Below are 12,778 nucleotides of genomic sequence, written 5' to 3' on the forward strand. Positions count from 1 at the left end.
GTAAGTGTGTGAGCACGCAGTGGCCCAGAGACTGCCAAGCAGCTTCCCTGGGAGTGCTTGGCAGTCCATGAAACATCAGCCCATGGAGAGAATCACGAGATTGAACTTGACTCAAATTTCTAGAGCAGTGGTCACCAACCGACTCGACGATCTCCAAGGCATTTCTAATCGATCGCCAAACTTTTCTGTAAAAACCCAATGATAGGGCCTTGTGTTCCTTTTTTTTTATTTGTCTCACGCTGTTGGTGGTAGATGCACCCGATTCAGCTGCCATGCGCGCCGGGTAAGCGAACTGTTGCCATTTTGAACCATTTCATGTATCTGAATGTACAAACTCTGCCTTCCCGGCGGGCCCGGAGAGGAAATCAAGTGCACTATACGCCTACCGTTGGCCAATAGATTACCTAGTAATGTAGCAGGCATAAAAGAAAGGTACAGCAAAGTTGAAACCTTGAGAATTCAAAACTTTTAAAACCATGACTAGAGAGATACAGTCAATGAAGACAGCAAAGAGATGCTGTTTTTATGAGTGAGTTCATGTTTAAGTTCTTAAATATATGCTCACACAGCTGTGCCTCACAAGTAATACAACAACGGATCTATTACCAGTGTGATCATATAGCTTACTTCAAATTTTGAAATATACAAAATATATATCAAATAGCCCAAACAACAATGCATTGGCAGGGTAATTCAAGCAAAGCCATTATGCAGTGACAATGTATTGGGCATATAGCTTACTACACAAACCTCATTGCTACAGTACTGTTTTTAATTGGTTAATATTGCATAGGATTACGTTTTTTTAAGTCATGTCAAAAAAATCTGAGCGGTACATCTCCGCTTGCATTTTGACTCAGAAAGTGATCTTGACTCAGAAAAGGTTGGTGACCACTGTTCTAGAGTTTTCCCTGTTATTAACACTAGCAACGTTTCCCTTTACTGTGGCAATTGTAAGGAATCAACTCAATATTAGCCACTTTCAATGCAACATACCAAAACAAAACAAACTATGCAAGAGATTTTGTTGTTGGCAGAAAACATTGGAGTAGAATTATATTGCATTGACACTCAAGACTCAACCCGTACTCTACACCAGGCCTGGGCAATTCCAGTCCTCGGGGACCTGATTGGTGTCACACTTTCCCCCCATCCCTAGCAAACACACTTGATTTAAACTAATTGCATGTTTTACTGAAGATCATGATTCGTTGATTACTGGAGTCTGGTGTGTTAGCTGGGGTTGGGGCAAAAGTGTGACACCAATCAGCCCCCCGAGGACTGGAGTTCCCCAGGCCTGCTCTACACAGACTGGTGTGGCATAACCAATCAGAGCTGCAATAGGCCTATATGTAAATAGACCATTGCCATATATGAATCTGTGTCATTTACTTTGAACTGGACTATGTTTGCAGCATGAGCGGTCATGAGTAGGTGCGCTTGTTTTGAGATCAAAGTGAGAGCTGCATGTAGCCACGTGTGCACATTTTGTTCATATCCTTTGCTAGTTAGTGAGTTATTAGCCCAGTTTTAGATAATTTGTAGTTAGCAATAGGGGAGTGATTGCTTCCTATAAGAGCACAAAACGTGTACTTTTCTGGACATCTTTGAAAAGAGAGTAAGTTAAAGATATTTTTACTTTTGTCTTGAAAGGGCAGTGGTATATATTGAGACAGGCTTGAATAAGCTAAGTAGCCAATAGGCAGAGGGTAAAATAATTTGTCTGATTCTCTGTAATAATGGTATGGGAATAATAATGCATTTTATTTTGTAAAGTGATCTCTTGCATCAAACATGACAACAACATTTTCAGTCGCCTCCATGTCTGAAGGACAAGTGGATAAACAGGTTAATGTCAAGCCTACAGTACATGTTTTTTTTTAAAATCTAATAGAATGTAGGCCTACATTGAACACAACACATTGGCTGCTACTGTACTGGATGCTGAATGATAGAACAACTATTTCCATGTTAAAATATTATGGGATGCATTTTCTCCACATTGGCCACTGTTAAAACTTAAAGTGGGTACAGCCTCAGTGTTCACAATAAACGCACTCTGGAAGTTGCACAGAATTTTCACAACATCCAAGTTTGCGCTCAACAGACCAGATTTTTTTTTTTGAGGGAACATTGGTTACAATGAAATTTCAGTATAATCCGAGGAGGGCTATGGAGTTTGGGTTATGTATAAACCGTGGATGGCTGTGATGGACAGTGGATTTCAGGTTATCAAACTAAATTCCTGCATGGCTGTGTCTGATTTTGACCAGGGAAACCAGAGCAGTAGACCTATACTATGACGCTAGCTAGTTAGCTTCACTTTCCAACTCAGGCTCCAACCATGCTACAAAGGAGAATATTGATCCAACACATGTCACTAACTCAAGCCAGGCTTGTATTGTTGTGTGCATACTTTGCGTGGACAGCCCAGTGAGTCGAATTCATTGAGACAATGCTAAAAACCGCAATCCATGGATGACTCAGTGTCATCTTTAGGTTTTTTTGGCCTAAATCAAAAGGAAAAAACAAGTTATCCTGCAAATTCAGGCTATTGGTGCAAATAGGCTATTAGAAGTGCAGCCTTTCTTTTATTAGCTTGTCAATATAGCCGTCTTTGGTTTACCTGAAAGGTGAGCCACCTTCGTGTCAACGGTTGAGTTCAGAATTGACCAAAGTTAGTTCATTAACATCTTTATCTCATTACTAGTATACTCCTCGGGTTTGTATACTCCTCAGGGCCTCATTTATAAAACGGCCTTACGATCAATTTTGATCTTAAGTATGACACGCAGAAAACCGTGTATAAGTAGGTATTTATAAAACCTTTCTTTGACGTGGAAATGATCTTATCTCTATGCAAAGTCTAGACTTGACGTAAGTGATTTTCCTGCTGGTTATGTAGGGCTATTGTTTTCCCTTGCAGGACAGACCATTTCTTTTTCACGTCAGCCACAGTTCGGTCTTGCTGCCCCACCTCATTCACTGCAGCAGCGACACACTCCCAAGCTACCCGTTTGGCTTTGTTTGTCAACCCACTACTTAGTTCACCGAATAATACATGTTGCCTGTCTTCAATCTCCTCTACCATCGCCGTGATCTCGTCTTCCAAAAAGTTTGCTTTTCTCTTTTGGTCCATGGCTATTCCTGACTAAACCCTCATTTCTGCTAGCATTCTGTAAGGGGAAATCTCTGACTGTAAGGCATGTTCAGGTGCTGTCAATGAAGGTTATTTTGAGATTTATAGATCACAGGTGCGTAAATTACAAACGGGCTTATTAGAACCTGCATAAACAAGGTTTTTATGCTCAGTATCTCTTATGAATCGAACTTAAGCACACCGTCGGAAATGATCTTACGACTAAGTTCAAGTATCAATCTAAGAACATAAATGAGGCCCCTGGTTTGTAGACTCCCAGTCAATGACATCTGTTGAATTCCTCTGTCCAGTGTCTGTGTTTTTTTGCCCATCTTAATCTTTTATTTTTATTGGCCAGTCTGAGATATGGATTTTTCTTTGCAACTCTGCCTAGAAGGTCAGCATCCTGGAGTCGCCTCTTCAATGTTGACGTTGAGTCTGGGGTTTTGCGGGTACTATTTCATGAAGCTGCCAGTTGAGGACTCGTGAGGCATCTGTTTCTCAAACTAGGCACCCTAATATACTTGTCCTCTTGCTCAGTTGTGCAACGGAGCCTCCCACTCCTCTTTCTATTCTGGTTAGAGCCATTTTGCACTGTTCTGTGAAGGGAGTGGTACACAGCGTTGTACCATATTTCAGTTTCTTGGCAATTTCTCGCATGGAATAGCCTTAATTTCTCAGAACAACAATATACTGACAAGTTTCAGAAGAAAGTTCTTTGTTTCTGGCCATTTTGAGCCTGTAATCGAACCCACAAATGTTAATGCTCGAGATACACAACTAGTCTAAAGAAAGCCAGTTGTATTGCTTCTTTAATCAGGAACACCAGTTTTCAGCTGTGCTAACATAATTGCAAAAGGATTTTCTAATGATCAATTAGCCTTTTAAAGTGATAAACTTGGATTAGCTAACACAACGTGCCATTGGAACACAGGAGTGATGGTTGCTGATATTGGGCCTCTGTACGCCTATGTAGATATTCCATAAAAAATCTGCCGTTTCCAGCTACAATAGTTATTTACAACAATAACAATGTCTACACTGTATTTCTGATCAATTTGATGTTATTTTAATGGACGAAAAAATTGCTTTTCTTTGAAAAACCATTACATTTCTAAGTGACCTCTTTTGAACAGTAGTTTAAATACTATGGACACATTATATGATAACAGGTTCAGTACCTAATAACACACACACACACACACACACACACACACACACACACACACAGTAGAATCCTATTAAATACAAGGAAATGACAGACAAGATGTTTCCTGTCATAACACTCTTGACGAGTTTAGTTTTTCAGAGATATCATACTCTTTACATCTACAGTCATCGGTTAATCTGAGCCATTATTGTGGAATGGCATCTAGTGTTTGTCTGGCGAAAGATACACATCTGTTTTACTCCAGAGTCTGGGAAGGCTCTTTGATGTTTTCGGCACGTTGCATTGATAATCACATTTACATTTATGTCATTTAGCAGACGCTCTTATCCAGAGCGACTTACAAATTGGTGCATTCACCTTATGATATCCAGTGGAACAACCACTTTACAATAGTGCATCTAAATCTTTTAAGGGGGGGGGTTTAGAAGGATTACTTTATCCTATCCTAGGTATTCCTTAAAGAGGTGGGGTTTCAGGTGTCTCCGGAAGGTGGTGATTGACTCCGCTGTCCTGGCGTCGTGAGGGAGCTTGTTCCACCATTGGGGTGCCAGAGCAGCGAACAGTTTTGACTGGGCTGAGCGGGAACTGTGCTTCCTCAGAGGTAGGGGGGCCAGCAGGCCAGAGGTGGATGAACGCAGTGCCCTTGTTTGGGTGTAGGGCCTGATCAGAGCCTGAAGGTATGGAGGTGCCGTTCCCTTCACAGCTCCGTAGGCAAGCACCATGGTCTTGTAGCGGATAATGAAGGGGCTGCGACTTCAAAGTGGCATGCTACGCTGGTATCCACTTTTCAAATTGAATGAATCATGAACTAGCTACCTGTTTGTCTATATCTAGTTGGGGCGAGGCGAACTGATTAGGAAGTGAGGAGCATTTTGCATGCAAATATCTCGCATGTGAGATCCAATCAAAGCTCGATCTCTGGGAGAGCAAATATTGTACCAACAAACTAACTGCTGTCTACACCAGTGGGGCACAACACTCCCTCACTGTGTAACACGTGGATGTGTTGGACTGATCTAGTGTAGTCTTGTTGTTCCAGTATTGTATAGCCAGATAGTCAGATAAACATCACAATTGGAGCCATACTTTACCTTGTCATCCAATCCACTCATTTAGTCAACAAATAGTAAACAATACAATGGCCTGAATCTTCACGAGAGAAAGACATGTATTAAAGATTGTGTACCTCCAGAAAAAGCAGACAACCTTACACTGGCACAATATCAGGACAATTGATAACAGAATTGCATTATATGGTATAACAGATACATGATGAAGACTACATTCATAATTGTTTAAATCTTTGAACATTTTGCTCCAAAGGGCCTTATTTAAATCAGTTATCCAGGTTTCACTGGTTAAGTCAAAATATGAAATATAATATTGCTCTCATTAGTTTATATCAGCAACAGAGTGACTAAATGTTTTTGTTCATATCAGCAAGAGAGTAAATCAACGTTTTAGTTCATATCAGCAAGAGTGAATCAATGTTTTAGTTCATATCAGCAAAAGAGTGATTAAATGTTTTAGTTCATATCAGCAAAAGAGTGAATCAACGTTTTAGTTCATATCAGCAAGAGAGTAAATCAACGTTTTAGTTCATATCAGCAAGAGTGAATCAATGTTTTAGTTCATATCAGCAAGAGAGTAAATCAATGTTTTAGTTCATATCAGCAACAGAGTGATTAAATGTTTTAGTTCATATCAGCAACAGAGTGATTAAATGTTTTAGTTCATATCAGCAAAAGAGTGAATCAACGTTTTAGTTCATATCAGCAAGAGAGTAAATCAACGTTTTAGTTCATATCAGCAAGAGTGAATCAATGTTTTAGTTCATATCAGCAACAGAGTGAATCAAAAATAAGTGCATATTAAATCAAACATGCTTTGTCATTGCATGGAAATAACATTGACTTATGATGGAAACCCATGCACTTACACATTTTGATTGAATAGGCAGTAATTATATCACATCATTGTGTTCAACTGCCACATAGACTGTATCTTATGTCAGCTTACAAGACTTCATTTCATTTTGGAGACTAGTCAAATCATGGGTGGAATTTATGTAGGGGTTGGAATGTGTGGGAAGTTCTCAAAGTGAAAATATGACTACCAAGTGGGCGTTACCACTGAGACTAATGCTGGCTTGACAGTAGCAGAGACAGAACCACCAGAAAGAATGCTGTGAAGAGACTGGTCTTGCTGCTTACTCCACTTGAGGTCACAGCTGGGATGGAAAGAGAAAAAGGAAACATGATCAAAATGAAAATAGGATGAGTGTTTTTTTGCCCTGTAATGTGATTAGTTAGACAGCTGATTTGCTAAATACAACTGGAACGCAACTGATAAATTATTGATTAATGTAGAGATAATGGCATATGATACAATGGTGAACAAAATATATGTCAGACAAAATATTTATTGAACTGATAATAGAATACAATGAAATAAATAAACATGTTAACCTGTGCCGTTGACTGTCACTGAGGAGGGGTCAATGTTGAAAGCTGTGATGTTTTGCGCAGCATTTATCAAAACAGTGCCAATCTCCTTGGAATTTGGGACGGAGGAGGAGCTGAATGCTAAATTCATAGTATCAATGATGGATCCAGAGCTGGGAACAAATGAGAGATAACATGTTAGATAGAAAGTGAGATCAATTTAAATCAACATATAACATGTAATGCAAAAGAAATCACCTGAATTCTGTCACAGTCAAACTGTTGAAAGAGGTGAAAGCCGATCGATAGAAAGGTTCAACCTAGAAGGCAAAACAAGAAACAGAAGAATTTTAAATAAACAACTTACTGTCAATTAAAAGCTGACTGTATTACTGTATTCTACCCCTCTCGTTAGGACATTCACATCTTCATTGTTTTGGGAGGCTCACCTGAGTTTTAATCAGTAATGCTCGGCTTTGAAAGGCCTGAGATGATGGGTTTGATAGATCAGAGGTAAATGTCTCTCCTCTGGACCTGAACACCACAGTCACCTTAGTGAGTGCCACAGCGGTAGTTTCAGTGGTTGTAGTTGTGATGATGGAAGTAGTGATGACAGGAGTTACCGTTGCAGTTGAGTTGGCATTTGTGGTGGGCACTTTGAAGACAAAAGAGCAGAAAAGTTACTGTACAAGCTAATGGTTTGTCTATGCATGTCTATGCTGTACAAGTCTATATACGTACAGTACCATAGGAAAGTATTCAGACTCCTTGACTTTTTACAAATTTTGTTACGTTACAGCATTATTCTAAAACTGATTATTTATTTCCATCATCAATCTACACACAATACCCCATAATGACAAAGCAAAAAAATGGTATTTTGAATTTTTTGCTAATTTATAATAACGTTACAAAATGAAATATCACATTTACATAAGTATTTAGGTCCTTTACTCAGTTCTTTGTTGAAACACCTTTTACAGCGATTACAGCCTTGATTCTTCTTGGGTATGACGCTACAAGCTTGGCACACCTCTATTTGGGGAGTTTCTCCCATTCTTCTCTGCAGAACCTCTCAAGCTCTGTCTGAGATCCTGAGCGCTCTGGAGCAAGTGTTCATCAAGGATATCTCTGTACTTTGCTCCGTTCGTCTTTGTCTTGATCCTGACTAGTCTCCCAGTCCCTGCCTCTGAAAAACACACGCACAGCATGATGCTGCCACCACCGTGTTTCACCGTAGGGATGGTGTGAGGTTTTCTCCAGACGTGACGCTTGGCATTCAGGCAAAAGAGTTCAATCTTGGTTTCATCAGACCAGAGAATCTTGTTTCACATGGTCTGAGAGTCTTCAGGTGCCTTTTGGCAAACTCCAAGTGGGCTGTCATGTGCCTTTTACTGAGGAGTGGCTTCCGTCTGGCCACTCTACCACAAAGGCCTGATTGGTGGAGTGCTGCAGAGATGGTTGTCCTTCTAGAAAGTTCTCCCATCTCCACAGAGTAACTCTGGAGCTCTGCCGGAGTAACCATCAGGTTCTTGGTCCCTTACCAAGGCCTTTCTCCCCTGACTGCTCAGTTTGGCAGGGGGATAGCTCTAGGAAGAGTCTTGGTGGTTCCGAACTTTAAGAATGGTGAGGCTACTGTGTTATTCTGGACCTTCAATGCTGCAGAAATGTTTTGGTACCCTTCCCCAGATCTGTGCCTTGTCACAATCCTATCTTGGAGCTATACGGACAATTCCTTTGACCTCATGGCTTGGTTTTTGCTCTGACCTGCACTGTCAACTGTGGAACCTGATATAGACAAATGTGTGCCTTTCCAAGTCATGTCCAATCAATTGAATTTACCACAGGTTGACTCCTATAAAGTTGTAGAAACATATCAAGGCTGATCAATGGAAACAGGATGCACATGAGCACAATTTGATTCTCATAACAAAGGCTGAATACTTATGTAAACAAGTTAATTCTGTTTTTAATTTGAATACATTTGCAAAAATGTCGAAAAAACTGTTTTCACATTGTCATTATGTGGTATTGTGTGTAGATTGCTGAGGATTTATTTGATTTAATCCACTTAGAATAAGGCTGTGACTTAACAAAATGTGGATAAAGTCAAGGGGTCTGAATACTTTCCGAAGGCACTCTATGTAAATTACAAAGATCAACAACCAAAATTATTCGAGCTAGCAACTGTAAAATGTCAGACTGGATTTGACTTTACGAATGATGCATCAACCCCTACAAACAATGTTGACTAATTATAAGCCACATAATAATGCACATCTCTTGATGCTGGAGGATTATTTTCCTGCTGGAGCAAACTGGCTCAAATTAAGATCCTACATCAGTATGTATGTGTACATATGCACACTGTCTGTTCTGTGTTTTCTTTCTTGATTCTTCACTTAATTTATTCTTTAAAATATTTATACTTTTTTGGTGTGGTTCCTCCCCCTAGGTACTGCTTGTATTGCTTATTTGTTGTCTTGTAATAATTCTTCACAAAAATAGCTAACTGCAGCAGTTCCATCCTCTCAGGTACCTGGGCCCTAACCCTTACCTGGAGTAGGGTTCTGGCTACACTTTGATTGACTGAGGGTTACTTTTTCTTTTTGAACCTTGCTTTTTCAGACGTTTGGACACCTCCCTCCCCCTCCCCCCAATTTGTCAAAAGAAAGTAGTGTAGTTCCAGTAGTTAACCACACCACTTAATGGTAAGAAATGTAATTAACTACTGAAAACATTAGTTATGTCACGTCCTGACCAGCAGAGGGAGTAGTTGTTTAGTATTTTTGGTCAGGACGTGGCAGAAGTACGTGTATGTGTTTTTCTGGTATTTCTGTTTCTATGTTGGTCTGTGTGGCTCCAGATCAGGGACAGCTGGTTATCGTTGTTCCTGATTGGGAGTCATATATTAGGAGTGTGTTTGTCACCTGGTTTTTGTGGGTTGTTTTATTTCACACTGCTACGTATAGTTATAGCCTGTGAAACTGTCTCCTGTTGTTCTAGTTTATTATTTTTCCGTGTGCATCAAACTTAATAAAATTATGTGGAACACGCAACCCGCTGCGTATTGGTCTGACAGTGATTTCTCCTTATCGTCAGACGACGAAGTTTGTGACAGAACAACCCACCAAACCAAGACCAAGCAGCGGAGAAAGGATATGGATATGGAGGTTGAGGATATGGACTATCGTGAGAGATGGAGTTGGGAACAGATTCTGGCCGGAGAGGGCCCGTGGAGGAAGGCTTGTGAGGACCGGGAACGCTACCGGGGTACACGACTGGCGAGGAAGCCGGAGAGGCAACCCCAAGACATTTTTGGGGGGGGCACACGGGTAGTTTGGCTAGGCCAAGGAAGAGCCATAAGCCAGCTACCCGTGAGTATGTGGCGGAGCGTATGGAGTGGAGGGCGCCGTGTTTTGCTGAGGTGCACACAATCTCGCCCATACGCACGCACAGGCCGGTGCGCGCTATTCCAGCCCCTCGCAGATGCCGTGCTAGAGTGGGCATCCAGCCTGGTAGGAGGATTCCTGCGCAGCGCCTCTGGTCGCCGGTACGCCTCCTCGGACCAGGCTACCCTACGCCCGCTCTACGCACGGTAACCATCAAGCCCCTGCACAGCCCAGTTCGCCCTGTACCAGCACCCCGCTTGTGCAGGCCTGCTAGTTCCATCCAGCCAGGACGGGTTGTGCAGGAGGTGCGGTCAAGGCCACCTGTGCGCCTCCATGGCCCAGTCTTTCCGGTTCCCGCCTCTCGTGCTGACCCGGAAGTGAGTACCTCCAGTCTGGCACGACCAGTACCAGCACCACGGATCAAGCTTCCCATGGGTCAGCCTAGTCCTAGTCAGCCTGTTCCCGCTCCTCGCACTAGCCATGGGGTGCGTGGTTTAAAACTGGCAGTTCCAGTACCAGCACCACGCATTAGGCTTATAGTGCATAATAGTAGTTTCTCTCGGCCGGTTCCTGCTTCCCGCACTAGCCCTAGGGTGCGTGTCTTCAGCCTGGTACCTCCTCTACCAGCCCCACGCATCAGGCTTCCAGTGCGTCAGCCCAGCCTCGAGAGTTCGGCAACAGTGTGCAGTCCAGAGTATCCGGCAACAGTGTGCAGTCCAGAGTATCTGGCAACAGTGTGCAGTCCAGAGTATCCGGCAACAGTGTCCAGTCCGGAACCGAGGGAGTCTGCCTGCGACCCGGAGCCGAGGGAGTCTGCCTGCGACCCGGAGCCGAGGGAGTCTGCCTGCGACCCGGAGCCGGGGGAGTCTGCCTGCGACCCGGAGCCGGGGGAGTCTGCCTGCGACCCGGAGCCGGGGGAGTCTGCCTGCGACCCGGAGCCGGGGAGTCTGCCTGCGACCCGGAGCCGGGGGAGTCTGCCTGCGACCCGGAGCCGGGGGAGTCTGCCTGCGACCCGGAGCCGGGGGAGTCTGCCTGCGACCCGGAGCCGGGGGAGTCTGCCTGCGACCCGGAGCCGGGGGAGTCTGCCTGCGACCCGGAACCGAAGGAGTCTGTCAGCGATCCGGAACCGGGGGAGTCTGTCAGCGATCCGGAACCAAGTGAGTCTGTATGGGATCCGGAACTGAATAAGTGTTTGATTAACTGTGAACTAAATAAGTCTGCCTACAGCATTAAACGGAATGAGTCTGCCTACGATCCGGAACGGAATGAGTCTGCCTACGACCTGGAAATGAGTGAGTCTGACTACGGTCCGGAGCCAAGCAAGTCTGTCTACAGTCTGGAGGGCAGTAGGCCCGAACCAGAGCCACCTCCAGGATAGGTGGGTTGGGGAGGGGGGGTGTAGCACAAGTGCCGTCGTTGACGGCTGCCACCCTCCCTTCCCTCCCTTTTTTTTGTTTAGGGGGTATTTGGTTTTGGGTTTTGTTGTGGTATTGGGGATTTTTGTTGTTTCTTTTTTAGGTGCATTCGGGGTATGCACCTTTAGGGGGGGGGTACTGTCACATCCTGACCAGCAGAGGGAGTAGTTGTTTAGTATTTTTGGTCAGGACGTGGCAGAAGTACTGTGTATGTGTTTTTCTGGTATTTCTGTTTCTATGTTGGTCTGTGTGGCTCCCGATCAGGGACAGCTGGTTATCATTGTTCCTGATTGAGAGTCATATATTAGGAGTGTGTTTGTCACCTGGTTTTTGTGGGTTGTTTTATTTCGCACTGCTACGTATAGTTATAGCCTGTGAAACTGTCTCCTGTCGTTCTAGTTTATTGTTTTTCCGTGTGCATCAAACGTAATAAAATGATGTAGAACACACAACCCGCTGCGTATTGATCAGAGAGTGATTTCTCCTTATCGTCAGACGACGAAATTTGTGACAAGTTAGATATGAATTCAGTGCAACTACCACCAAGCTACTGCAAAATGTAGTTACATTATTAGTTGAACTACATGTACATATGTAAGCATTAAATGTAACACTCAGATTTTATTCAACACTGGAGAAATTGCTGTGTATAGATCGTTTTCGTTCACCCATCTGGGTTTACTCACCTTTAACAATGATGGTGGTAACATCCACAGAGAGGTTGCCAAAGGTAATGTTTGGATTGGTCACAGCCTCTTTCAGTGTATTGCTAATGTCAGTAACCTCAGGGACAGATTGAGTGGAGGTCTCACTGAACACTAGCTGGACCTCCGCCTGTGTTTCTGCATCCATACGAGAACGGAAAATAGGTCTGCAAAAAGGTCATAAAAGGTCATGAACAGTGGCATGCCAAAGGTTAAAAGAATAGAATAGAATATAATGGAATATTACGTGAATCCAATAACAATTGTCCGGATGAAAAGGATCCCATATTTTGCTTTGTAGATCACATCAAACTGTAAGCAATGGTACAAACAGGAGAACATTTTAATGATTTAACACAAACAAAAACATTTCTATATATTCCAATCCACATAGCTAAGCCCAAGTTATTTAAGATAGACATTGGGGAATATAAATAGATCTGTAGTGATGGAGACTAATTGTTACCTGATTAGAACAAATAAAATATGTACTTTAAAATATAGATTTTACAA

The 12,778-nt window shown here is 42.8% G+C and overlaps 1 protein-coding gene across 3 annotated transcripts in view; it reads right to left on the reverse strand.

Annotated features, from left to right (window-relative positions):
* Nucleotides 1-5,396: 5,396 nt before the first annotated feature.
* LOC106608496 (mucin-2) overlaps nt 5,397-12,778 on the reverse strand; it is a 66,176-nt gene continuing 58,794 nt past the window's right edge. For 2 of the 3 annotated variants that reach the window (XM_045721459.1, XM_014206436.2), the window contains 6 exons: nt 12,513-12,577; nt 12,248-12,432; nt 7,204-7,409; nt 7,013-7,074; nt 6,779-6,927; nt 5,461-6,540 (listed from right to left, as the gene is read on the reverse strand). In XM_045721459.1, the coding sequence (XP_045577415.1) occupies nt 6,449-6,540; nt 6,779-6,927; nt 7,013-7,074; nt 7,204-7,409; nt 12,248-12,432; nt 12,513-12,577 (759 nt within the window). In that variant the 3' untranslated portion in view covers nt 5,461-6,448. Of the gene's footprint in view, nt 6,541-6,778; nt 6,928-7,012; nt 7,075-7,203; nt 7,410-12,247; nt 12,433-12,512; nt 12,578-12,778 lie in introns of all 3 variants that reach the window. The other variant, XM_045721458.1, reaches the window with a different exon arrangement.

Source organism: Salmo salar, chromosome ssa07 (assembly GCF_905237065.1).
Source record: "Salmo salar chromosome ssa07, Ssal_v3.1, whole genome shotgun sequence".
NCBI lineage: Eukaryota > Metazoa > Chordata > Actinopteri > Salmoniformes > Salmonidae > Salmo > Salmo salar.